Below are 26417 nucleotides of genomic sequence, written 5' to 3'. Positions count from 1 at the left end.
CTGGTATGTAATTATGAGTTTCTAGAAAGTATAGTAGTACAACCAATGACATATTTTTTTTAAATTTAAATACGAAATTCTTAAATGGCCGATGCTCTTTTTGTTAATAATTTTAGAAACTTAGAACAAAAACAAAAATAAAAAATAAGCGCCTCAAAATCGTATGCATGTAAAAACATAAAACAAACAAAAAGATAAGATCCAAAATATTTATCACGAACTAATATATAATAATTAATGATATGTTAGAAATTAAAAAAAGATTTAGAGTTAGTATAAGAATTTAAAGGGTTGAAAGGAATTATGAAAATAATATTGGAAGTCGAGTGAATTTTTTTAAATTGATATTTAAATATTGATATCATCTACTTAAGTATTGATTGAAGACATTAGGTAAATCAAATAGATACGCTAGCATTAATCATGAAAGATTATAACTTGTGTTATTTATATTATCTGTATAACATTTATTTTATTAAAAGTACATCTGAACGATTTCATTACTAAACAAACTACAAAAAATTATTTTTATACTTTGTTATACTTAAATAAATTATATTATGACCAATACTACCAATAATTATCCTAGTGTGATTTTATTTCCATTGACTAATGCATATTATACTACTTATTAATATATGTAAAAATATTCACGGTCTTTTAGATATAACAGTGTTAGCAAGAACATAACATCAATCAATGTCAAAATCAGGTGTCTACGCTCCACTGACATTTTGAAACGTCAAATAGGTTATGTTTGTATAAGGTAAAAATTGTGTTTAATTTATAAAATATATAATAATTCTGTGATAAAAGCCATTTAAAAATCAAACACAATTTCATTTTATGTCATAAATTTAACGTTATTAATAACGTTGAACGTGAATGCATCCGCAATGACGTTCTATTTTCAGACTCAAATATTTAAAATGGATTGTGGCCAAAGGTTAAATTTCTTATGAGTTTTGGTATGAAGTAACAGTGCATTTGGTATAGGCCGGCCCTCCTCCGTCTGTGTTGTTTGATATGGATGAATTTAAGCTAAGAGCGGGAGAAAAAATCGGAGCTTTACATGTAAGTAACTAGTGGCTGTTACTATGTTATGTTACCCTGGTACCTGTGTACACATTTCCCTCCCACGATTTGTTTGTTTTTGTAATTTTATGTACTATTTGTGTATGTCACATACATTTTGTATGTATGTTTGTTAGTACTTGTGGCAATGACACTATAATTATAGAATGACCATGAAACTTATATAACATGTACATTTAGAATCTAATTACTTTAAATTAATTTCGCATTAGGTCATACTATTTTGGCACTAAATGTAAACTTATTATTTATTTATCTTAAACATAAATTTAAATTTTGTATTATTATATCATTATGTTTACTTTTTCTTAATTTTTTAACTTTGATCATAGAGAGAATGATAATGTTTATATATGTTTTTAATAAGAGTTTTTAAATGGTTGTAATTAATGTAGTATATTATTTACCCAAAGGTCACATTAATTTAAGCTCATGGTAGAGTGCATATTTTTAAAAATAACTAACATTTTTATGATATATAGTAATACAAATGAGTTGTGAAATACAAAATAATAAATAATAAATTTACTAAATCTTCAACTGTTGGATATCAATTTTATTTATTTTACATCAAATTTATTAAATATTATTGTGCCATCCACATATCACACCTTACACTGCCAAGCAACACTACTCTATATTGTTGTGTACCGGTTTGAATGATGAGTGAGCCAGTGTATCTACAGGCACAAGTAACTAAAATTTTCTCAAGGTTGATAGATCTTTGGTGACATAAGGAATAGTTAAAATATTTAACAATGCTATCACACTAAACATCATTTGCTCCAAATTTTGCCCCCTACCTATGTCATAATAAGCTTTAAAATAAATTGTATAGTAATAAATAATAATTTTGTTTTCAGGAAGCAGCTGTAGTAGCTGCTAATAGCAGCAAAAACAGATTTCAGGATGTATTTAATCATACAGCCGATGCGATCAGAAGAGTAAGAATAACATTTAAATCAACCAAACATATTGTATCTGTATCAATATGCATAATGCCTAATTTGGTCTATAAATTACAATATGCATTGTAAACTTTTTGATGTTAGAAACTTTGTTACATGTCAAAGAAATAAAATACATTTTATTTGTAGATCCGAGAAGCTTTCGTTGAATTGTGGGATCATGAATTGGTGACGGAGGGCCGAGCTCGGGCTTTGGCCTGGGCGCGGGAGGCCGCCCGCAGGATACAGGAGGGTGCTCCGCCCCTATCTCCCATGATACTGTATGAAGAACTGGTGACCCTTTTGAAAGATCATGGTAAATATTACATTTTTATTCAGATTTTACTTGGTAGTAGGGCTTTGTGCAAGTTCGTCTGGGTATGTACAACCCACTCAATATTGTTGTGTTCCGGTTTTGAAGGGTGAGTGAGCCAGTGTAACTACATGCATAAGGGACATAACATCTTAGTTCCCAAGGTTAGTGGCAAATTGACGTCATAAGGAATAGTTAATATTTCTTACAGTGTTATTGTCTATGGGTGATGGTGACCACTTACCATCATGTGGCACATATGCTCGTCCGCTAACCTATACCATAAAAAAAAATTTAATTAGATATTTTGACTGCTGCTCATTTTTGATGTGAAGTGAATCTTCCGGTTTTTTTTTAAATAGTTTTTTTTTTAATTCCTGATAAAATACTCTTTCGCTTTTCCCAATATAAATATTAGATGTTAAATTTTTGCCTTATCTAAAGTATTTAATATGTTTTTCAGTATGGCGTCGTAGTATGATAATCTTCATATGCGGTGCGGCGGTCGGTGGAAGCGCAGGTCTGGTCATAGGCCTGAGAGCGAGTGCCAGAGTGCCAAGCGGACCGCATGCCAGGGCGCTGCACACGCAAACAGACCAAACCGTCATCCTGGTTGAGGATGCAGTTTCACCAGGTCAGAAGACTGTAACTGTTTATCCTTTAGAATGTAGAATTCTATGTAGGCTATAATTTCTATTTAGTAGTGTGTACACCGGTTTTCATGGGTACGCCACTCCGAGGTTTTATTCCTGGCCGATTCGATGTAGTTAAAGTTAATTAGTTTTCTAAATTATCTTGGGTCTGGTTGTTCGTGGTCCACGAACAACCAGACCCAGAGAAAAAGGTACCACGAGTCGTGGTACCTTTTTTTATGGTATAGGTTGGCGGACGAGAATATGGGCCACATGATGGTAAGTGGTCACCATCGCCCATAGACAATAACGCTGTAAGAATTATTAACTATTCCTTACATCGTCAATGTGCCGCCAACCTTGGGAACTAAGATGTTATGTCCCTTGTGCTTGTAGTTACACTGGCTCACTCACCCTTCAGACCGGAACACAACAATACTGAGTGCTGTTGTTTGGCGGTAGAATAACTGATGAGTGGATGGTACCTACCCAGACGGGCTTGCACAAAGCCCTACCACCTAGTAAAAACGTCGTTACTTCAAATTTTCCATAACACAAGTGCTTTAGCTACTTACATTGGCATCAGAGTAATTGTTAGTGATGTTGTCCAATATTTGTCCCTACTGGTGTGTAATTGGTTCTGGGTCAGGTGCGGGTGCGGGGGAGGTTCTGGTGCGTGTGCAGGCCTTTAGCGTGTCGGCGGCGGACCGCGGCGTGTTGCGTGGGCGCGCCTCGGCCCTGCGCGCACTGCTGGGCGCCGCGCCCGTCACCGTAGGCAGAGGCTTCGCGGGTGACTCACTAACTTACTTGGCCATAACGACCGTTAAAATTTCTCTCTAACAGCTAAAATTTCATTTTTCCCATGTGTTTTGTTAAAGAAAGAAAGAAAGAATTTTATTTGTAAGCATCGTTTTGAAACATCAGTGACATGAACAAAACAAAAAAAAAAAACTTAAAATAACAATACAATTAAATAATATCTAAGAAAGATTATAAAAAGAGGCATAAATAAATAAAAACAAAATGCTGCCTTAAATTAAATAAATTAAACTTTGCAACACATTCGTACAAAATACATTTATGTTTTATCTAAAGTAATTATTACTTGACTGATCTGATGAACATCGTTCGTAATTCCAGGTGTAGTACTCGACGTGGGGCAGGGCGTAAATGACCTGGAGATGGGCGACGAGGTTTGGGGCTGTATCAGCGAGTGGAGCGGAGGCGCCGCCAACGAGCTACTCGCTATTAGAAGGTAATGTAAACCTAGGACGAGATAGCTACTGACTTGGAAGAAAACACTCGGTGGTAGTATTTTAAGCCCATTTAACGCCGTCTGGGTACCCACTCATCATATATTCTACCGCCAAACAGCAATACCAAGTAGAGTTGTATCCTGGTTGAAGGGTGACTGAGTCAGTGTAACTACAAGCTCAAAGGATACAGCACAGAGCACAGCTCCCAAGGTTGACGGTACGTTGTTTATTGAAGGTTGATTAAATTATTAAGGTGCCAATGTCTATGGGCGGTGATCACTTACCAACAGGTGGACCATTTGCTGGTTCGTCTTCCTAATCTATTAAAAATAGTGTAATACATTTATATTGACACACTAAAAAAGTGATGTGAAATGTAAATTTATTATCGATATAATAAATTCAAATCTTTGTCTTTTTGCAAATAATTTAATTTAAGTTTTTGTTGCAAGTAGTATCTGATTGAAAAGGTTTAATAAAAAAAATTAAAATAAGTTTAAGTAATATATTCGAACGAAATCAATTTAAATCAAAAATTAGAATTAGAATGAATAACTTTATAAAAACATTACATACAAGAAATAAATTGATACAAAAAAGAAACGGAAGAAAGAAAGAAAATAAATAATTTATAAAATAGATAAAATATTTACTGTCAACACAAACATAACACCGACTACGAGGTCGAGTGTGAGAGTGTGACGTACACGTTTACGCAAAAAAAAAAATTATCTTCGCGGTACCCTAATATTTGTAGTTTAGAAATCACATTCGATAAATTTTATGACTAACTGCACGTCACTATTGACAATAGAGAACAACAATTTGCTCCTTTGATGTAATTATTTATTGAATACGAAACTTCATGAGCGGGCAAACGTCAAAACGGCCATCATAGCGTGCCGCTACTATAATGAGTGTATGATTTGGTCCAGCACGCGCGTGAGCAAGCGGCCGCGCCACCTGGCCGCGGACACGGCGGCGGCGCTGCCGTGGGTGGGCTGCGCGGCGCTGGCGGCGCTGCAGCGTGTGCAGTACCGCCCAGACTGCAGCAAGGGCAAGCGGTGAGTGCGCTGCGGCGGCAGGGTTCGCTGCGGTGGGGGGGAGGGGTGTCGGGTCTGTAGCGGGCAAGCGGTGAGTGCGCTGCGGCGGCAGGGCTCATTGCTTGCGTGAGGGGCGGGGGGGGGGGGGTTTACCCGGCCCAAGGGCAGCGGTGAGTGCGCGGCAGGGGCAGGGCTCGCTGCCTGCGTGAGGGGTGGGGGGGTGGTGTGGGGTGTCGGGTCTGTAGCGGTGGGCTCGTGTGCAGGGTGTGCGTGGTGGGCGCGGCGAGCGGCGAGGGCTGCGCGCTGGTGCAGCTGCTGGGCGCGTGGGGCGCGCGCGTCACGGCGGCGGCGCCGCGGAAGGCGCACCGCGTGCTCAGAGACCTCGGTGAGCTGGGACCTGTATTATTGCTTTAGACTTGTTTTACAGTAACATAATAATAATAATATAATATGAGACAACATCACATACATTACTCTGATCCCAATGTAAGTAGCTGAAGCACTTGAGTTATGGAAATCAGAAGTAACGACGGTACCACAAACACCCAGACCCAAGACAACATAGAAAACTAATGGTAATCTACATCGACTCGGCCGCTAATCGAACCCAGGACCTCAGAGTGGCGTACCCATGAAAACCGGTGTACACACCACTCGACCATGGAGGTCGTCAAATATATTGCTATCAGACTAAAAAATAGTCATGGGCGATATCTGAATCTTGTGAGATCGGTTGTGTATCGGATTTCAGATATCACTCTCTCTTTTGTTTAATTTAACACTACGATATTTGAGAAAGAGATTAAAAGGATATGATATCGAAATCGTTCTAACATTCGCTGCGTCTCTTTCTCACAGATGGGTTACTGTTAAGTTAAAGAGAGATAGGGCGAATATTGTTATTGTACTTTGGATGCTTTGACGTACAGAAAGATATTCATAGTTGTTTGATGTTCCGACGACATCCGATTTCAGATTAGTTTCGATATGTCGGACCCATGCCAACTAAGAAATAATTCACAATGTCCTTCCAACAACAAACAACAACAACAACCTGTAAATTCCCACTGCTGGGCTAAAGGCCTCTTCTCCCTTTGAGGAGAAAGTTTGGAACATATTCCACCACGCTGTTCCAATGCGGGTTGAAATTTGTCACATGCAGGTTTCCTCACGATGTTTTCCTTCGCCGCTGAGCACGAGATGAATTATAAAGACAAATTAAGCACATGAATCAGCGGTGCTTGCCTGTTTGAACCCGCAATCACCGGTTAAGATGCACGCGTTCTAACCACTGGGCCATATCGACTTCCAGGTGCACACGAGCTGGTTGAATTGGAAAGCAACGCGCACACGAGTCCGTCATGGTTGTCTTTGGAACAATACGCGAGTCGCCGCGGCCCGTGGGACTGCGCCCTCTGTTGCTCGGGTGCTCCACCTCCACCCTCACCAGCGGCCTCTGCGCTGCTCAAGTTAGTAATCCAGAACCAGGGCCGTATTTAGGGGGGGGCAACCGGGGCAACTGCCCTGGGGCCTCCACATGAGAGGGGGCCACAGTTTTCAACAAGTTAACAAATACTGAGATATAGTCAAATTATAATAATGTTACCATTTAATATTTTAAAAGTTATCGATACAAATACGAAACAATTCATAGCTTACTGATTGAAATAAAAAAAACTATTTAATTCATAATAATATAATTATTACGGTGTTCACACTTCTGTTTGTCTAGGGCCCTCAATGCTCTGTGGCCCCGGGGCCTCCACACCTTTAAATCCGACTCTGTCCAGAACCATTATAATCGTACTTTGATTGAGCTTGATTTCAACTAACCAGTGAAATTATTTACCAATACATATAATAAAACTACCTCTTAACATTCCAATGGGCTAAGTCACCTTTACTTATAATAAAGCGAATCGTAGCCTACTATGAACGATCAAGGGACCAAAATACATACAAAAAAGTTCATCAAAATCATACTAGTCATATATTTCCAACATGTATGATAAATAATAAATAAATTCTAATTAAACTTTGTAATGCTTCGACATATATATGTATATGTATTTAGTGTTACAAATGTTAAAGTAACTCTGTCGGCGCGAAACCACGAATTTAAGAAAAACACGTGTCCAGAAATGATTATTTTAATAATTTAAAACTGTTTGATTGTGAAATTAATAATTTTTAGTGAATTTTGAAATGTTAAAATAGTCAGAAATATTTCAGTTTTTGTAAACGGTTGTTATATATTATGTTGAGTGAATAAGTCTACCCACCTATTTTTGTTATAAAGGATCAAACGCCCGCCGGTATCGACAGACTTGGTCGAGCCGTCGGAGCGATCGGACCGCCTCTTATTGGAATAAATCAAAGAGGATTATTTCCTGAGTTTTATTTCATAACACCGAAGATGGTTAAAGATCGAAACTCTGACACTCGTGACGTCAAGTTTTTTAAAAACGGGCTCGGACATGCTGCTCCGTTATATATATATGTCGGATCGACAGCGACATCAGTACGATCGTCAGGCATCATAGGGGCGTATTACTAGGGTGATCGAGCAAAGAGAAAACCGCGAATACAGAAACGTTTAATCTACGTTTAAAGTAATTAATACACTAATTCAGTATCACACTGTATCACACTTGCAACGAAGCGAATGACAGTTCCTAGGATGGAGGTACTGATCTTCACGAGAGTGGAATCGTAAGTGAGTCGTCTCTGAGCGCCTCCACCGGGCAGGCTCCGTCGTAGCACGAAGTTAGTCGCGTCGTGACGTCACGATAGTGCTGCCGCCTCGCGGGATTCGTGCCACGCTTCGTTACGCTAAGGAATTAATGACCGTCTCCGACATATATATATATATATATACTTGTTGCTGTTATAGTCATTTTTTTTAATTTTTCAGAGCAACGGCACCACGATACGCCTTGTTGGATATTCGACCGAAGCCCTTGCTTACTGACCGCTTGCCAACGCCCTTCTGGGTGATATTCTCGGCTTCCTTTTACACCTTCAGGCTTTTGAGGGTGAGATTTTGTAACCTCTATGTGGTTTAAGTTCATTTCTTTAGTCAAGAGTTGTATCATAGCAATATTCATTTTTTTTCTATCCGTACACTTGTTTCGTTTCTTGATCTTGATTACTTGTAAATAAATTATGCTTAGAATATAAAATAACAGGCTTTGGATAATATTGTATATGCACTAGAAGTTAGGATAAGCTTATAACGCCAAGTTTTCGACTCCGCAAAGTCAATAAATCTTTCTTGGGGCAAGGTATCCATTTCTATAATAAAATTCCGCAGACTTTTTTAACTTTGCCGTCTCGAAAATTCAAATCGTTTATAAAAAAATACATTGGTGAAAAAGGCGTATTATTCTATACAAGATTTTGTAGATGATAAAAAATCGTGGAATTAACCTGTTGACTTCCAGGCAGGATATATTAATTTAAATAATTGTATTAACTAACATGACTGTATTTTTTTTAAATGTTGAAAAAGAGTAACTACTGAGTTTCTTGCCGGTTCTTCTCGGTAGAATCTACTTTCCGAACCGGCGGTAGCTTCACTTAATTGTTAAATGACGATTCAAAAGTGCTTGTAAAAGCCCACTTGAATAAAGTATACTTTGATTTTTTTTTATTTGATTTCTTTAGTCAAGAGTTGTGTCATAGCAATGTTCATTTTTTTTTCTATCCGTACACTTGTTTTGTTAAATGATTTCTAGTAAATAAATTATGCTTAGAATATAAAATAACAGGCTTTGGATAATATTGGCTTTGTATTCAAACAGATTATGTTTGTGTGACTTGTGCCACAGACTAAAAACTTATGATTGTTAAATAATAACAATTTCCTCAACAGTGGATAGCTGGCTGCGGAACCCACACAGACTGGCTGGAGGATAAGAATCAGCTCCGTGAAGGTCTCGACAATCTACGGCTTCTTGTAGATTCTGGTCAGCTGTCACCTGTGCTCGATAAGGTAGAACTTTGCTCCGATACTTCTGTGTTTTAAGACAAGTGGAATCTGTGGTACACATTGAGAAAATTAAGTTTCGGTTTGGAATAACAAATTAATTGAAACTAAGGTACTGTAAAAAATATTGCATTAAGTAGTATTTTTTGGCAAAATTTGGCAATATTATTAATTAAATCTTTAGTATATCCACGTTCATTTTAGTTCTAAGGTATTCGTCGACAATAATAGTACTAGTTTAGCGGAACACAACATCAACAACCTGTTAATTCCCACTGCTGGGCTGAAGGCCTCCTCTCCCTTTTAGGAGAAAGTTTTGAACATATTCCACCACTCTGTTCCAATGCGGGTTGGTGAGATACACATGTGGCAGAATTTCTATGAAATTTGTCACATGCAGGTTTCCTCACGATGTTTTCCTCCACCGCTAAACACGAGATGAATTATAAACACAAATTATGCACACACACAAATTAAGTCTTTATAGACAAATTAAGCACATGAATCAGCGGTGCTTGCCTGGGTTTGAACCCGCAATCATTGGTTCAGATGCACGCGTTCTAACCACTGGGCCATCTCGACTCAGATGGCCCAGTAATATATTTAAATATTTTAAATACAATTTGTAACAAGAGCAAGGGGCCAACTTCAGAAACAAGAAGATAATAATAATTTCAATGGTTTCCAGGTCTACCTCCCGCAGGACTTCGAGTCGGCACTGGCGCACGCCTGCGGAGACGACGCCGTCGGAACGTCCGTGGTAAGATTCCCGTAGACTTCTAATGTCAAATATATATTACAAGTAACGCTCAAATGTCAAATGTCATCCACTACGTCACAGATTAAAAATTTTTGGAACGAAGTATTTAAATACAGTTTTATTAAAATTTTTGTTATTGATTTAATTCATACAGGATTTATAATAAGAATTTTATTTCTTGTCGTTTCATTTATAACGTTAAAGTTGTTATTTATTTCATCATTATGTAATACATGATACTAGCAAGAGCACCTTCGTTCCAAACAGGTGTTTTAAGACACCTCTCGTTTTTTTTTCTATTTACTCTGTGATTTTGAACCAATATAAATGATAGTCATATACACACATAATTATACAATGTTTTTGTTGTCTGTTGATAAATAGTTTACATACTATCACAAACAAATGTATATAGTAAAAAATTAGTACTGTCTGATCGTTCAAAGGATTGAGTTGGCGAAATATATTTTCTATAAATTTTTTGTAGTTAAATTGTGATAGAAAAATTTCGACGGTCATTTTCTGATATTACTTTTTTGATAAAAGATAACCTTTACAAAAATGAATATAATGTTAGAAAAGGATTGATATAGATGTTTTTAGTTAAGTATATTTTTCTATATTAATTTTATTAGAATATGAAAACATTTTTAAGTTTTATTTTAAAGTTTTGGTATCATAAGAAAAATATATATATATGAAAAATTTTGAAATTGTCTTGTATTGTATGCATTCATCACAATCTTAAACACAAAATGTTATAATTTATTCGATTAGATTCGACGCTCAAATGAACTTTGCTTACACAAAGGCTATACTAAAATACATACATCTTCATTTCTTCTCTCTGAAAGTCAATCACCGTATATGCTTTCAATTTTTACAAAACGTTGTATAATATGAAATAATATAATGATTTAACAAATTTGCTGGCCTAATCTATTTATATTGTTCAATTAGCAATTTAATACACACGCTGAAATTTTTTGAAAGTATTTTCGTTTAATAGACTGGATTATAATTTATCTCAATAACACGAGGACTAGAGATGAAACACTTATTCGCTAATAGGTCAACTGTATTATGCAGTAAAAACTGTTCTTGATTGATATATCTTTATATAAGTACTTAAATACATCCACTTATCAATACAAATCGAAAGGCCATTATTTGGGAATCCATATTGAATCACAGATAATTAATACTCGACCAATGATGTGATGTCAATTCACGGTCAAAGATGTTTATCTTTAGTCCTCTGATTCGAATTTTAAATTAATGAAACAGTGCGATTAAATTAACGGTCATTTTGGCGCATCTGAAGTGTGTGTGTGAAATTTTAAATAACATTTTCACAAAACGTTTGTCAACTTTTGAGTAGTATAATAAGTGCTAACTTAAAAGTAAATTGTTTCTCAATTTAATGAGTGTGTAAAATCAACGAATAAAACAGTGTTCTATGTATGTATAGGTTAAATATTTCAACTTTTTGTCATAGATTTAGACTTTTTTATAAAGGTGCTATTTCGAAAATTTACCTAATCAATCTTAAAGTATAAAATTATATAGGTTAGTATTCAATTAAGTCATAAATTATTATTGATTAATGACTTAACCGCCCCAAACACTAGCTGGTTCTATTTTAATAGAACTATCGTCAAACTCAACACTTTGCAGCAATACTTGATGTGATTTTTTTTTAACTTAAACATATTTTTAACAACTTAATATTTTTTTTATTTTTGTCCAAAGATAGCAATGTAATTATAATCTTTATATAAATATACAAGTTTAGTAAATAAAAAAAAATTGCGAGAAATTTTAAATTACTCAGGATTTTTAGATTAAAATATGTTTAATCATTAAAATATAATCAAAGACTGTTCAACTAATTGGCCAGTAGTAAAAACAAGAATTAAATAAATTTGTAAATAAATAAATTATATAAAGTAATAGGTGCTAACGAAAATTAATCTTTAGTTAATAACTCTGGGAATTGTAAAAAGTATTTCTTTTTATAAATATTTATTAATATACAATATGCCAAGTCTGAATTTTAGTCGAATGATTTTTATGTACTTTTAATATATATGACTACAACCAGCATCATAATAATATATCTTTAAAATCCAGTCATTTGTAACTATTCGTATGTTATTATATATGTATATAGTATGTAAGTTCTCGCATAATATACTAAAAACTATGTTATACTAATGTATAGTCGATTCCAAGTGTGTCTTTCCTTATATTGTTTTAGACAAAGTTACATGTATTACTTAACTATTATATAGTAGCATATAGCCATGTTATGTAAATTGTTCTTAAATGACAATAATAAGGATACCACGTGTGATAATAGTGGGGAAAATGTATTCAATTTTTGTATGCTCTGAGAAGAACGGAACAGAAATAATTCTGGTAAGGTATATACAAGATCCAGCTAACAGATAAAACAATCTCAAATCCTAATATAACCACAATAACAGTGCCATCCAAGTTAAAGAAAATTACTAAATGAATGTAAATATTTTATTTTAGATTAATAAAGATAAAAATGTTATTTTCTAAATAAAATTTTACGACAATACGACGTTTTTTATTTCAATTATATCCTAATTAAATATATATTTTGATTGTTTGCTGGTGTTAGTTAGTATTAATAGATAATATATGACTGATAAATTATTTTATTAGTGTTCTCGACCGACCTTTTTCAGATTACTTGAAAACGACTTGATGATATTTGGAAGTACTTGATTCTTTATTAACATTGAAATATATATCTATATACATATATCTTTCTCATCAGATGTTGAAATAGTTTTTAATCTTCTTAATAATTTATATTTATTAGATTTATTCAGTAATGGACTATATTTGTGTTAATTTAATATTTTGTAAATATTGGTATCTTGACAAGTTGTGGTTTCTGGGTTAACCCGGTCCAGTCTATAATGGGTTTATTCGTTGCCCCTTCGTTTTAGCTCTTTCTGATCGTGACGAATTTGTTTACAAACACAGTTGTGCTCTATAATGATACGTCCTGCGTCGGTGTCTGGTCACGCTTAAGATTGGCTGACATTTTCATCAGGTTATAGGAAATAAATGAAAGAATATATCGTCCGAACCACATTTATTATTGTTTGAACACAACCTAATTACCTAGTTATACATTAATTATGAACAGATAACAACAGTATAGGTCAATAGAAATACATTAATTTCAGGCCCTAGAATATATTGTAGAGTATATTAAGTACTATATTGTTGGAATATTAAAAAAAACTACTTTTTTAATCGAATATACACTTGGTGTTGCCATGTTATGCGCGAAGCAGTTTTTCAGACTTATTGAAGTCTATCACACTTGTCATTCTTAGCTATTTTACTTAAGTTTAAATAAATACTAAAAATTTGTCAAAAATATATAATTATCATTTATTGTTAATAATAATTATTATATTTATAACAAACACATTATATAATAGATCGTAATAAGTTGAAAAGTTATAATTGGTCCTTAATTTAGTTTATATAAGAAAATTTGAGCTAAACGGAGATTAATACGAGGCTAGCGTTAATCTGCGGTTAATTTAGATATTTATTTAAATACAGGAAGTCCCATATATCATATAATTTTGAAAGATGATGATGAGTATGTGTTGCAACGAATATATATGTAATAAATACATATATGTATAGTACGACACAACTTAGATGTAGCGTCGGCATATTCAATAAAACTGATTTATACCAATAGAAACAGCTCCCTATCGCGCCATTCGATGCTATTCGTCGCTATAGATTCTCGCGTCAGTTCAACCCGAGAAAGCAAGAGCATGTAAATAGATGAGTCAAAGTGACGAATATATAAGGTTATATGATATTACAAGTTATTACATCCATTATAAATATTGATAATTTAGGATAGCGTACTTATATGAGATGTGATCGGTTTTACAAATTTTGCCGACGCTACATCTAAGTTGTGTCGTACTATATGTATTTATAATCAAAGTCTTCGCCCTTAGAGCCTACGTCGCTAGGGATCATTTTAATATGCTACTCGAGTTAAATACAATTAAAAAACTGTAAACGCATATAAAACATCTAGGGCCGTAGTTGTAAACAAAATTATAATATCGAAATACAAAAGACTAATAAATTGTAGCTTTTTGTTATACAAAAATTTGTACAGGCGGCAAAAAAACTAAAATATATGTTTCTCTTATAAAGTTACGTTCATTGTTATTTTTTACGTTATTGTAACGAATAATTAATAGAGTAACCGTTTTATGATATCTCTAAAAAGTTTCTTATAAAACAAAGTCAGCATTTCATATTTGCAAATAATTTATTTTTACATAAAACGTACAGTCGGGGTAAGAAAAGGTTCGTTGCGTTGAGATCTATTTTCGTGTGCTCAGTGTGAGCGATAATCTGCTTTACCGATCGAGAATGACATATTGCGTTGCAATGATTTGATGTTTAGATTCAAAAGGCACTAAGAGTTTACGACTTGATAAAGAAAATAATTTGAAAACTGACGAAAGTTTTCTTCTGACTGTACAGATGTTGTTTCTATATTTTATGATAATACAAATAACTCATTCAAGCGTTATAACTGATTGGGAAGGTTCATTCAAGCAGTCAAATTCACACCCTTTTATTAATAAAAAAAAAATAAATCCCCCAATAAGAAATCAAAGAGATTCTCACACTATATAATATACCATAAATATTTGTTATATATTTGTGTGTGTGTATGTATGTGTCGGTCTCTATATACTATATAAATATCACTGGAATGAACGAACATAATCATCAGTATCGGTACATTGTACATTTTATCACCAGAGTATTGTAAATATAAAAATCAGAGAGTTTGTGCGTCAATATGTCTGTTAATATTGTAACTTTTTTGCCGACTGTACTGTATACACAATAAACGATTACAAGAGATTCCTTCATTAATATCTCAACTGGAATGCTTAAAACATTTAGATTGAACTTTATGAAGTACTACATAGGATTCAAATTTGAAAAAAGTCAAGTTATGGCTGTAAATTGTAAGATTATGGCATGCAATATTGGATCTTATTTCATTAACAAAACGGTCTAAATTAACGATTCTAATATTTTGTTCATTATAAGATAATACGATATAAGATTGTGTCTTTCATATTACATAAAAATAATTAAGTGACATCAACAAAAACTGTTCTTTAAATAAAACGTTCAACTTATTTACACAATTCATATAAAAATTAAAATTACATAACATTTTACAATTATAATTGCATTATTGAATACTGTCAAATATCATATATTTAAAGTAATCATCACCCACCTTATCACCCGATTCATCACCCACATCATCACCACAATGGAATATAAACCCTTTATCGAGACATTTCATATTCCAATAATACAAACAGCTGTTTTATTATTGCATTTAAATATTTAAAACATCAATTCCATTGCCATCCCTATCGCCATATTGTATTTATTATAAGGGGCAATTCATTTTTTACCTAAGACGATTTACTGGGGTCGACCATGTCCTATGTTTCCTTACAAGGAGTTGGGAGGGAGTAACGATCAAAATTATGCTCAAAGCTAAAATTATTTGAAACAATGTGGAAAGCGTACCTTTAGAACCTTTGAAATTACAAATGAACATTTCAAAATACCCAAACCTATGTATGTCTTTATAAATATGACAGTACTATTATTCTTCTACTATCCGTAGCCAAAAATAATTGTTTTTTACTCCATATATTTTATTAATAAATAATAGTTAACCACTTAAACATATTAAAATATTCCCCGTGAATTGAAATAATTAATAATAAATTTAATTTTTATTTAAAGATTTTGGGTCTCAATACAACGGCTGGTATACATTTTGTACAGAACCCAACATTACATAAACCCTATTCCAATCGAAGTAGGTATAAAGACAAACCTTACACTTGCGTATACCATGTGCCTTGCAACTGTTAACACTACTTGATAAATATATATTTATTCATAAGGCAACACTATTCCACGAGACTACTTATATTCACTTTAATTTCACTTCCAAAGTTCAAAACGACATTTTTTCGTGAATCAATCGTAAATATCATAGTTTATTCAGATACACTGTTACCTCTGTGGTTGGAATATAATTTATTCAAGATTTATTCAACCTCTGTGGTTGGAATAGACTTTACAGCTTATAAAGGAATTAAGTTAAACTGTCTGTCGCAAGCAATGCGTCCACATTTAATTAAACCCCAAATATTAACAATTATAGCAAACATCAGCAGCAATATAGCAACATTTCGTATAGGCTTTACGTCACGGCTGGGTAAGGAGACAAAATGGCATTCTTAGAAATTTGAAAAAGTCAAAATTCCGATTTAAAAATAATCATAAACAGACATATTTAACCTTATGGACGATTAAATATGGTAAAAACATTTTTGTTTATATGAAAATAATATTTGTAAAATTGCCATTTTGTTGCCATTGGCAATGCTACGAAAATGGGTATGTTTTCAATAAACGTTATTTAATAATTAGATAATCATAAATTAAATACAATGGAAGCATATAGTATTGTTCAGAATATATTATGCGAAGCGACTACGTAATATATGTCACTGGTGGAAAGCATATATTTACTCGCATCTGAAAATATATAAACATTAATTAATACTTTAACTGAGAACAATCAATATATAAAACTAGTGAAATGCTTAATAATGTCTTTTAAAGTAATACAATGTATATGTCACCGTAAGATTACGAAATTCGATAGATTACAATCTGTCTCGTCAGATTGTAAACTGTCGAAATATTTTGAACCGTGAAATATGATTGCAATTTAACGGCTTATTTTTCGTAATGTATGTATATATCGAAGTTAATTTGTAAGATTACAGTCCCTGAAGCTCTTCCTGATTGGCCGGTCTTATTATAAGAGCGACCAATCACATGTCACCGTTATTATTCGGTTTACATTCTATCGAAGTAAATTCACAATATTTGACAGTTTGCAATCTGACGGACTGAATGTAAACTAACGAATTTTGTAATCTTACGGTGACATATAGACTCTTGGCTTGGGCGATATCCAAATTTTGTGACATCGGTTGTGTAGCGGATATTCGAATTAAATGTCTTGACATCCGATATCGCCCTGTCTTTGTTTAAATTAACATTGTACGATATGTGAGAAAGAGATGAAACGTTTATCGAAATCGGTTTCACATTCGCTGCATCTCTTTCTCACAGATGGATCCTTATGTTAAAGAAAGATAGGGCGAATATTATAGTTAGTGAATAGGACACATGCCTGATATACTCAAATGCTTTATATATTATAATTATTTTGCGGTGAGCTTTGAGATTATTTTCACATATTGCTTTAATTGTTTATGTAATTGACTCATAGTTAGTAAAATAATATCTAAATTTGAGAATCATATAAATTAGTACTCCGTAGGTCTGTAACGTAATTTAATATTGGTTGTTTGGATAATAGAAGCAGTGACTTACTAGTAGAGGAATAGTTCGGGGAAGTATTTGGTGCAGGGGGTCGGCTTGCCCGCGGGGGAGCCGCCCACGCCCACTCCCAGCAGGGGCTCCTCGGATAACGAGTTGAAGATTTCTTCGAGCTTCTCCTTTATCTCGTACTGGAATGAGTTTTGTGATACAATTAGTGACCGGATGATATAAAGTTTATTACTCGTTTACTATGTATAGTAGTATACAACAACAACAGCAGCCTGTAAATTCCCACTGCTGGGCTAAAGGCCTCCTCTCCCTTTGAGGAGAAGGTTTGGAACATATTCCACCACGCTGTTCCAAAGCGGGTTGGTGGAATACACATGTGGCAGAATTTCTATTAAATTTGTCACATGCAGGTTTCCTCACGATGTTTCCCTTCACCGCTGAGCACGAGATGAATTATAAAAACAAATTAAGCACAGTGGTGCTTGCCTTGATTTGAACCCGCAATCATGACGACGACCTCCATGGTCGAGTGGTGTGTACACCGGTTTATATGGGTACGCCACTCTGAGGTCCCGGGTTCAATTCTCGGCCGAGTCGATGTAGATTACCATTAGTTTTTTATGTTGCCTTGGGTCTGGGTGTTTGTGGTACCGTCGTTACTTCTGATTTCCATAACACAAGTGCTTCAGCTACTTACATTGGGATCAGAGTAATGTATGTGATGTTGTCTCATATTTATTTATTTATTTATTTATTTATCGGTTAAGATGCACGCGTTCCATCCACTGGGCCATCTCGACTCATATAGTATAGTATATAGCGGAGTGTGGCGGGCACGCACCTTGGGCTGCGTGAGTAGCAGCAGGTGGTCGAAGGGCGCGGTGCGGAAGGTGTCGTTGAGCGTGGCGCGGCGGCGCTCGGCCTCGCGGCGCTCCGCCTCGCTGGGCCCGGCCGCCGCGCGCCGCAGCGCCTCCAGGCTCACGCTCTCGCCCGCGCCGCTGTGCTGCTGGCGCGGAGGGGGGGGATTAGCTCTCCAACGATAAAAAAAAAGTAAAGTAAAGTAACAGCCTGTACATTTCCCACTGCTGAGATAAGGCCTCCTCTTCCATTAAGGAGAGAGATTGGAACATATTCCACCACGCTGTTCCAATGCGGGTTGGTGGAATGCACATGTGACAGAATTTCGATGAAATTAGACACATGCAGGTTTCCTCACGATGTTTTCCTTCACCGCCGAGCACGAGATGAATTATAAACACAATTAAGCACATATATATAGTGGTGCTTGCCTGGATTTGAACCCGCAATCATCGGTTAAGATGCACGCGTTCTAACCACTGGGCCATCTCAGCTCTCTCTCTCCAACGATACGCGTGCACTTCCAAGGTCAAGCTTACTTTCATAAATATGCACGAGCAATGTACCGGGGCATGTCTCTCCCTCCTCATGTCGTGCAGTGACAGATGTGCCTCCTCGGGTCCCCAGCACCAGAAATCATTGTCGGTGCGCTAGGGAAGAGGATAGGTTGTATTGGATAAGGAGTGCGTAGGATAGGGATAGGAACATGGACTACGACGAATTTACCTAATAATTATTGTAATATAAAATAATACGTAATATTTGATTGCAAAAATTACATTTCTCAATTTACATATAGAAATAGGAGGTAATTTATTGGTTTATAAGAAAATTATAAGATAATAGTAATTTTTTTTTATGGCATATGTGGCAAACGAGCAGGAGGCTCACCTGATGGAAAGTGACTACCATCGCCCATGGACATCTGCAACAACAGGGGGCTTGCAGGTGCGTTGCCGGCCTTTCAAAATGGAGTACGCTCTTTTCTTAAAGGTTCCCATGTCGTATCGGTTCGGAAAAACCGCCGGCGAAAGCTGGTTCCACAAAGTGGTTGTGCGAGGCAGAAAATGTCTGAGAAATCGCGCTGTTTTGGATTTTCGGACATCAAGGTGGTGCGGGTGAAACTTGGAATTTTGGCGAGATGTCCGAAGGTGAAATTCAGCAGCCGGGATTAACCCAAACAATTCCTCGGAACATTCCCCGTGAAAAAATCGGTACAATTTCAGTAGAAAAGGAAATCGGAAAGAGCTTGATCGTCGATAACTCGAGCCGCTCTACGTTGGATGCGGTCAAATGGAAGGAGCTGGTACTGGGGAGCACCCGCCCAGAGGTGAGAGCAGTACTCCATGTGAGGCCGACTTGGCGCCTTGTAAAGTTTTAGGCGATGGGCCGACGTGAAATACTGTCTCGCCTTGCTGAGCACGCCCAGCTTTTTTGAAGCCAATTTGGCTTTGCCTTCCAATTGACCGCGGAACTGAACGATGCTCGAAATATCAACGCCAAGTCTTCCAATACTACCTGTAGCGGCTATCGGAATGTTCTCAAATCGTGGAGATTCGACAAGTCGTGTTTTTTTAGCGGTTAGCGCGCAAACTTGCGTCTTTTTGGGGTTGAAATGGACTAGATTTAGCCGGCCCCAGTTCGAGACTTCGTTTAATGAAGACTCGATTTCAGACACAAGTTTGTTCTGGTTCTCTTCGACGTTTTCCCGAGAAATATTAGCGCGGCCGGTGTATAAGGTGTCAACGGTACTGTCGTCTGCATAGCAATGAATGTTCCCTATTTGCAACAAATCATTGATATGCAGAAGAAACAGAGTGGGTGATAGAACGCAGCTTTGTGGATCACCATCATTGACGAATTTTAAGTCAGAGCATGCACCGTAGACAACGACCTTGATGCTCCGATCTGCCAAAAAGCTGCATAATTTCCCGGGAAGCCGATAGGAAGGAAGCTTCGAAAGAAGCGCTTTGTGCCATACGCGATCGAAGGCCTTCGCTATGTCCAAGCTGGCTGCTAATGCCTCCCCAAGGGGGACTCTCTCAACTGCTTCAGCCCACCTGTGAGTAAGGTAAACTAGAAGATCACCGGCTGAGCGACCCCGACGGACGTACTGGCGGTCACTAATCAGCTGATTCTCCTCTAGGTACCGCAGGAGCTGGTAGTTAATAAGGGACTCCATTATCTTGGAGAGCAAGGAGGTGATATCTATAGGCCTATAATTAGACGGGTCTGAGCGGTTGCCTTTTTAAGGGATCGGATGCACCAAAGCTGTCGTCCAGGAATTCGGGACGACGTCTAATGTGTAGGATTGCCGGAAAAGACGAGTTAAGACCGGTGCCAACTCGGGAGCACATGTCCGTAGCACGATTGGAGGGATACCATCGGGTCCGCTCGACTTATGAATGTCCAAGGAAAGAAGTGCTTTACGAACTGCACTTTGCCGGAATTTAACCTCCGGCATCGTGGTATCACACCGCGGAATTGTTTTTGGAGATTTTCCTTGGTCATCCAGAGTCGAGTTCGACGCGAAGAGAGAGCCTAAAAGATCAGCTTTCTCTTTCGCGGTATGGGCCAATGACTCACCGTCCCTGTGCAGAGATGGAAAAGAGGGCTGACAAAAATTCCCTAAGACAGCCTTTGCGAGAGACCAGAACGCTCGTGTTCCTGAAGGGAGACGCACCGGTCTCTCGCCGATTCTGCCAATGAACTCTGTCTTCGTCCTAGCAATCACGTTTTTGAGGGACCTAGAGGCAGAGTTATATTCCTTTTTGAATGCGCTGGTACACGCAGCCAGATAATCGATAGGTCCTGAGCATGGATGCCCAGAGAGGGATTCTCCACCGCTGTCGCTGATGGTACCCTCCTGGGGTAATTTTACCAAATTCTGCACAACCATCAAGTTTTTGGGGGGAGAGGGTTTGGGCCTCCGGAACTCTCACTTACTGGACGAAACGCGGTAACATAGCTACCACTTTACGCCGATTTTAAGTGAGAGAGTGGTACTTCCTCGGGCGTGCCGGCCCATTCGGCTGTAACTCGAAGGTATATAGCGTGGCACTACCACTTGAAACAATTTAGTTTCCTAACACATTTTGGAGTTTCGACAAAATAAAAATTACTAACAAAATAAAGACGTCCTACTCACACTCAGCTGGCGATAAATCCCTAATAATACTCTGATAATCATTTTCTAAGTATAACGGCCAACTCTATAAATGAGTAATATAATAAGTCTGAACTGAGTATTACATAGCTTACTTTGTAATGATACAAATTGTCCAACATTTTAAAAACAACTGCAGACGAATTATTTCTGTGAATTGTATCGTGGTCACGTGAAACTGCTAGTGTTGTATAATTTATCGATAAAATATAATTACATAAGCTCCAAAGTTCGGCATCGTCGGACGATGATTGTAATTGTACTTCTCAATGAACTTCCTGTATTCCTCGTCCAAATCGTCGTATTGGGTTCGCTGTGTGAATTGACAAGGGCGTGATATCATACTGCCACTAGTGATGTAACTATTGTACGACATTTTTCCTTAATTTCTTTCAAGGAATCCTGACCGCAATGAGAACATACTCTTTTTTTATATGCAATTAAAAACCTACTTCATTTTTTTTTTGAAGCTTTAATTTAATTAACATGTTATCTGTGCAAATTAAAAATCATTATTTTATTCTGGTTATGATAGGATTGATAGAAGGATAAGGATTTTTGGGATAGGACTATCATTACAAAAAGCAAAATTTTCAAGTCGTGTTACACTCTATTGTCATAAAATATTTGACCTTACAACAACAACAACAAGTCTATAAATTCCCACTGCTGGGCTAAGGCCTCCTCTCCCTTGAGGAGAAGATTTTGGAACATATTCTACCACGCTGTTCCAATGCGGGTTGGTGGAATACACATGTTGCAGAATTTCTATCAAATTTGTATTTGACCTTGAATGAATCATAATATTATAAGTTTGTCAAATTAAGATGTCCGTTTGTAACTCACCCGCTGCACGCCCGGCGAACTGTTGGCGCTGTCCAGTTCCGCGTTGGGTCCGGCGGATATGTCAGCCAGGCTGTCTCTGCCCTGAGCTGCGCCTGAAAGTACATTTTGGAAACTTTTAAAATCCTTGTGTGTTAGTATATATGGTAATTATAATGCTGTTAATAAAAAGGTTTTTTATGGCCTAGGTAATACGGTATATTTTTCTATATCGCAATTCAATTGACGATGTTTATGACCAACATATATATAGACATATATAACAGTTTGAGAAGATCGGCAAACTAAAGCCAAGTACGATTGTGTTATATTATGGCTATGTATAGTTACAGCATTTCTATCCAATACATAACTTCTAGAAATTCGAGGTAAAACTTTACCCAGGTCCCATCTACCCAAAAGTCAAATTTAAAAAAATATATGTTAAGGAACGCTTGTGTGCAAAAGGTTACTATACAATTAGCGAGTTTATGTTTGATAGCACACCTTGGGAATGAAACGATCGCCTCCTGGCTATTTCTAATCATATACTACTATGTATCTTATTAATTTGACAAAAAAAAAATAAGACCCGCTGAGTTTCTTTCGCCGGTTCTTCACAGGTCAGGGTGTTCCTTTTTCCGAACAGGTGGTACTGTTTATTTGGCAATCAATAAGCGTGATGCTTCTATATTGAATAAAGGAATTAGAGTTTGAATTTGAGTATTTTACCGCCAAAATACAATACTTAGTATCGTTCTGTAGCTACGGACACAAGGGCCATAGCATCTCAGTAGGCACATCGACAAGGGATTGGTGACGTCATGATATGGTGGTAGCGGCGCGTTCGCTAAGTTGGCACATCGACAAGGGATTGGTGACGTCATGATATGGTGGTAGCGGCGCGTTCGCTAAGTTGGCACATCGACAAGGGATTGGTGACGTCATGATATGGTGGTAGCGGCGCGTTCGCTAAGTTGGCACATCGACAAGGGATTGGTGACGTCATGATATGGTGGTAGCGGCGCGTTCGCTAAGTTGGCACATCGACAAGGGATTGGTGACGTCATGATATGGTGGTAGCGGCGCGTTCGCTAAGTTGGCACATCGACAAGGGATTGGTGACGTCATGATATGGTGGTAGCGGCGCGTTCGCTAAGTTGGCACATCGACAAGGGATTGGTGACGTCATGATATGGTGGTAGCGGCGCGTTCGCTAAGTTGGCACATCGACAAGGGATTGGTGACGTCATGATATGGTGGTAGCGGCGCGTTCGCTAAGTTGGCACATCGACAAGGGATTGGTGACGTCATGATATGGTGGTAGCGGCGCGTTCGCTAAGTTGGCACATCGACAAGGGATTGGTGACGTCATGATATGGTGGTAGCGGCGCGTTCGCTAAGTTGGCACATCGACAAGGGATTGGTGACGTCATGATATGGTGGTAGCGGCGCGTTCGCTAAGTTGGCACATCGACAAGGGATTGGTGACGTCATGATATGGTGGTAGCGGCGCGTTCGCTAAGTTGGCACATCGACAAGGGATTGGTGACGTCATGATATGGTGGTAGCGGCGCGTTCGCTAAGTTGGCACATCGACAAGGGATTGGTGACGTCATGATATGGTGGTAGCGGCGCGTTCGCTAAGTTGGCACATCGACAAGGGATTGGTGACGTCATGATATGGTGGTAGCGGCGCGTTCGCTAAGTTGGCACATCGACAAGGGATTGGTGACGTCATGATATGGTGGTAGCGGCGCGTTCGCTAAGTTGGCACATCGACAAGGGATTGGTGACGTCATGATATGGTGGTAGCGGCGCGTTCGCTAAGTTGGCACATCGACAAGGGATTGGTGACGTCATGATATGGTGGTAGCGGCGCGTTCGCTAAGTTGGCACATCGACAAGGGATTGGTGACGTCATGATATGGTGGTAGCGGCGCGTTCGCTAAGTTGGCACATCGACAAGGGATTGGTGACGTCATGATATGGTGGTAGCGGCGCGTTCGCTAAGTTGGCACATCGACAAGGGATTGGTGACGTCATGATATGGTGGTAGCGGCGCGTTCGCTAAGTTGGCACATCGACAAGGGATTGGTGACGTCATGATATGGTGGTAGCGGCGCGTTCGCTAAGTTGGCACATCGACAAGGGATTGGTGACGTCATGATATGGTGGTAGCGGCGCGTTCGCTAAGTTGGCACATCGACAAGGGATTGGTGACGTCATGATATGGTGGTAGCGGCGCGTTCGCTAAGTTGGCACATCGACAAGGGATTGGTGACGTCATGATATGGTGGTAGCGGCGCGTTCGCTAAGTTGGCACATCGACAAGGGATTGGTGACGTCATGATATGGTGGTAGCGGCGCGTTCGCTAAGTTGGCACATCGACAAGGGATTGGTGACGTCATGATATGGTGGTAGCGGCGCGTTCGCTAAGTTGGCACATCGACAAGGGATTGGTGACGTCATGATATGGTGGTAGCGGCGCGTTCGCTAAGTTGGCACATCGACAAGGGATTGGTGACGTCATGATATGGTGGTAGCGGCGCGTTCGCTAAGTTGGCACATCGACAAGGGATTGGTGACGTCATGATATGGTGGTAGCGGCGCGTTCGCTAAGTTGGCACATCGACAAGGGATTGGTGACGTCATGATATGGTGGTAGCGGCGCGTTCGCTAAGTTGGCACATCGACAAGGGATTGGTGACGTCATGATATGGTGGTAGCGGCGCGTTCGCTAAGTTGGCACATCGACAAGGGATTGGTGACGTCATGATATGGTGGTAGCGGCGCGTTCGCTAAGTTGGCACATCGACAAGGGATTGGTGACGTCATGATATGGTGGTAGCGGCGCGTTCGCTAAGTTGGCACATCGACAAGGGATTGGTGACGTCATGATATCGTGCTAGTGACGCGCGACTTACCGGCCTCGACCCAGCTGTGGCGGTGCGCCAGCGCGGCGCCGGCGTAGGGCGCGGCGGGCTGCAGGCGCGCCTCCACGCCGCACGCCTTCAGGCACTCCGACAGCGCCATCTGCGCACGCGCACACACACACACTTAGTTAGTACTCCCACACGAAACAATCAACTTCACAAATGGGGGGGGGTGTGTACTGTGTTGTTTTACTGTGTATTGACAAATAATAAATAAATAAATATAAAATAAATATGAGACAACATCACATACATTACTCTGATCCCAATGTAAGTAGCTGAAGCACTTGTGTTATGGAAATCAGAAGTAACGACGGTACCACAAACACCTAGACCCAAGACAACGTAGAAAACTAATTGTAATCTACAACGACTCGGCCGGGAATCGAACCCGGGACCTCAGAGTGGCGTACCCATGAAAACCGGTGTACACACCACTCGACCATGGAGGTCGTCAAAAATCATGTACAAATTGTTGTATATACATTTCAAATTATTTTAAGCAATGAAGCATGGCATTTAGCGACTGTGCTCTAAGAGGTATACAAATGTACCTGATCGATCATAAGGTAGGGTAGCTTGTTGGGCATCTTCGAAGGCGGTATGTCGTAGTCCTCTAGCAGAGGCGGTAGGAGATGAGGAGCTTCTTCGCGTCGAGCTTCTATGATCTACGTTAAAAAAAAATATGTATCTGAATCACTTGTTATCTCAATCCGCCATTTTTTAGTTCTCACCGACGGTGACTACCGGTAGCTTCACTTAATACAGTATTAAATAGTAATTCAACAGTGCTTATAAAAGTCTACTTGAATGAAGTAGATTTTGATTTTGATTTTAGTATCTAAATCCATCAAAACATGATTGAATTCTAAGAACGATTACAACCTATTTTTTTTTGCAAAAATTTAATAAATCATTGCATTTAAAATTATAATACTTATACGTGCAAAAGAGTCGACAAATTCCATAGAAATTCTGCCACATGTGTATTCCACCAACCCGCATTGGAACAGCGTGGTGGAATATGTTCCAAACCTCATCAAAGGGAGAAGAGGCCTTTAGCCCAGCAGTGGCAATTTACTGTTGTTGTT

General features: G+C 38.1%; 2 protein-coding genes across 6 annotated transcripts in view; one reads left to right on the top strand and one right to left on the bottom strand.

The window, feature by feature from the left end:
* The first annotated feature begins 674 nt into the window (after positions 1-674).
* LOC124540174 (reticulon-4-interacting protein 1, mitochondrial-like) lies at positions 675-10818 on the top strand. 2 transcript variants are annotated; one of them, XM_047117634.1, is made up of 13 exons: positions 675-766; positions 915-1074; positions 1959-2039; positions 2193-2358; positions 2819-2989; positions 3637-3777; positions 4128-4242; positions 5179-5307; positions 5550-5671; positions 6599-6755; positions 8201-8321; positions 9161-9280; positions 9963-10818. In XM_047117634.1, the coding sequence occupies exons 2-13, from the start codon at positions 1027-1029 to the stop codon at positions 10047-10049; spliced, it is 1458 nt and encodes a 485-aa protein (XP_046973590.1). In that variant the 5' UTR covers positions 675-766; positions 915-1026; the 3' UTR covers positions 10050-10818. The 2 variants fall into 2 exon arrangements, with proteins under 2 accessions (XP_046973590.1, XP_046973589.1); XM_047117633.1 differs by having other exon boundaries at positions 718-1074.
* Positions 10819-16145: 5327 nt separating this feature from the next.
* LOC124539962 (protein EFR3 homolog cmp44E) overlaps positions 16146-26417 on the bottom strand; it is a 43717-nt gene continuing 33445 nt past the window's right edge. For 3 of the 4 annotated variants that reach the window (XM_047117336.1, XM_047117340.1, XM_047117339.1), the window contains exons 15-21: positions 25881-25994; positions 25318-25426; positions 22414-22505; positions 18385-18549; positions 17586-17722; positions 16232-16715; positions 16146-16191 (exon numbers count right to left, since the gene is read on the bottom strand). In XM_047117336.1, the coding sequence (XP_046973292.1) occupies position 16715; positions 17586-17722; positions 18385-18549; positions 22414-22505; positions 25318-25426; positions 25881-25994 (618 nt within the window). In that variant the 3' untranslated portion in view covers positions 16146-16191; positions 16232-16714. The remainder of the gene's footprint in view (positions 16192-16231; positions 16716-17585; positions 17723-18384; positions 18550-22413; positions 22506-25317; positions 25427-25880; positions 25995-26417) is intronic. The other variant, XM_047117337.1, reaches the window with a different exon arrangement.

Source organism: Vanessa cardui, chromosome 24 (genome assembly GCF_905220365.1).
Source record: "Vanessa cardui chromosome 24, ilVanCard2.1, whole genome shotgun sequence".
NCBI classification, from domain to species: domain Eukaryota; kingdom Metazoa; phylum Arthropoda; class Insecta; order Lepidoptera; family Nymphalidae; genus Vanessa; species Vanessa cardui.
This window is presented reverse-complemented; position numbering and strand designations above follow the sequence as displayed.

Excerpts from the sequence above, each read along its gene's own strand:
- LOC124540174 (XM_047117634.1), top strand. The coding sequence starts at position 1,027 with ATGGATGAATTTAAGCTAAGAGCGGGAGAAAAAATCGGAGCTTTACAT. Across the intron at positions 3,778-4,127 it reads CGTAGGCAGAGGCTTCGCGG|GTGTAGTACTCGACGTGGGG; the intron begins GTGACTCACTAA and ends TCGTAATTCCAG. Across the intron at positions 4,243-5,178 it reads GAGCTACTCGCTATTAGAAG|CACGCGCGTGAGCAAGCGGC; the intron begins GTAATGTAAACC and ends GATTTGGTCCAG.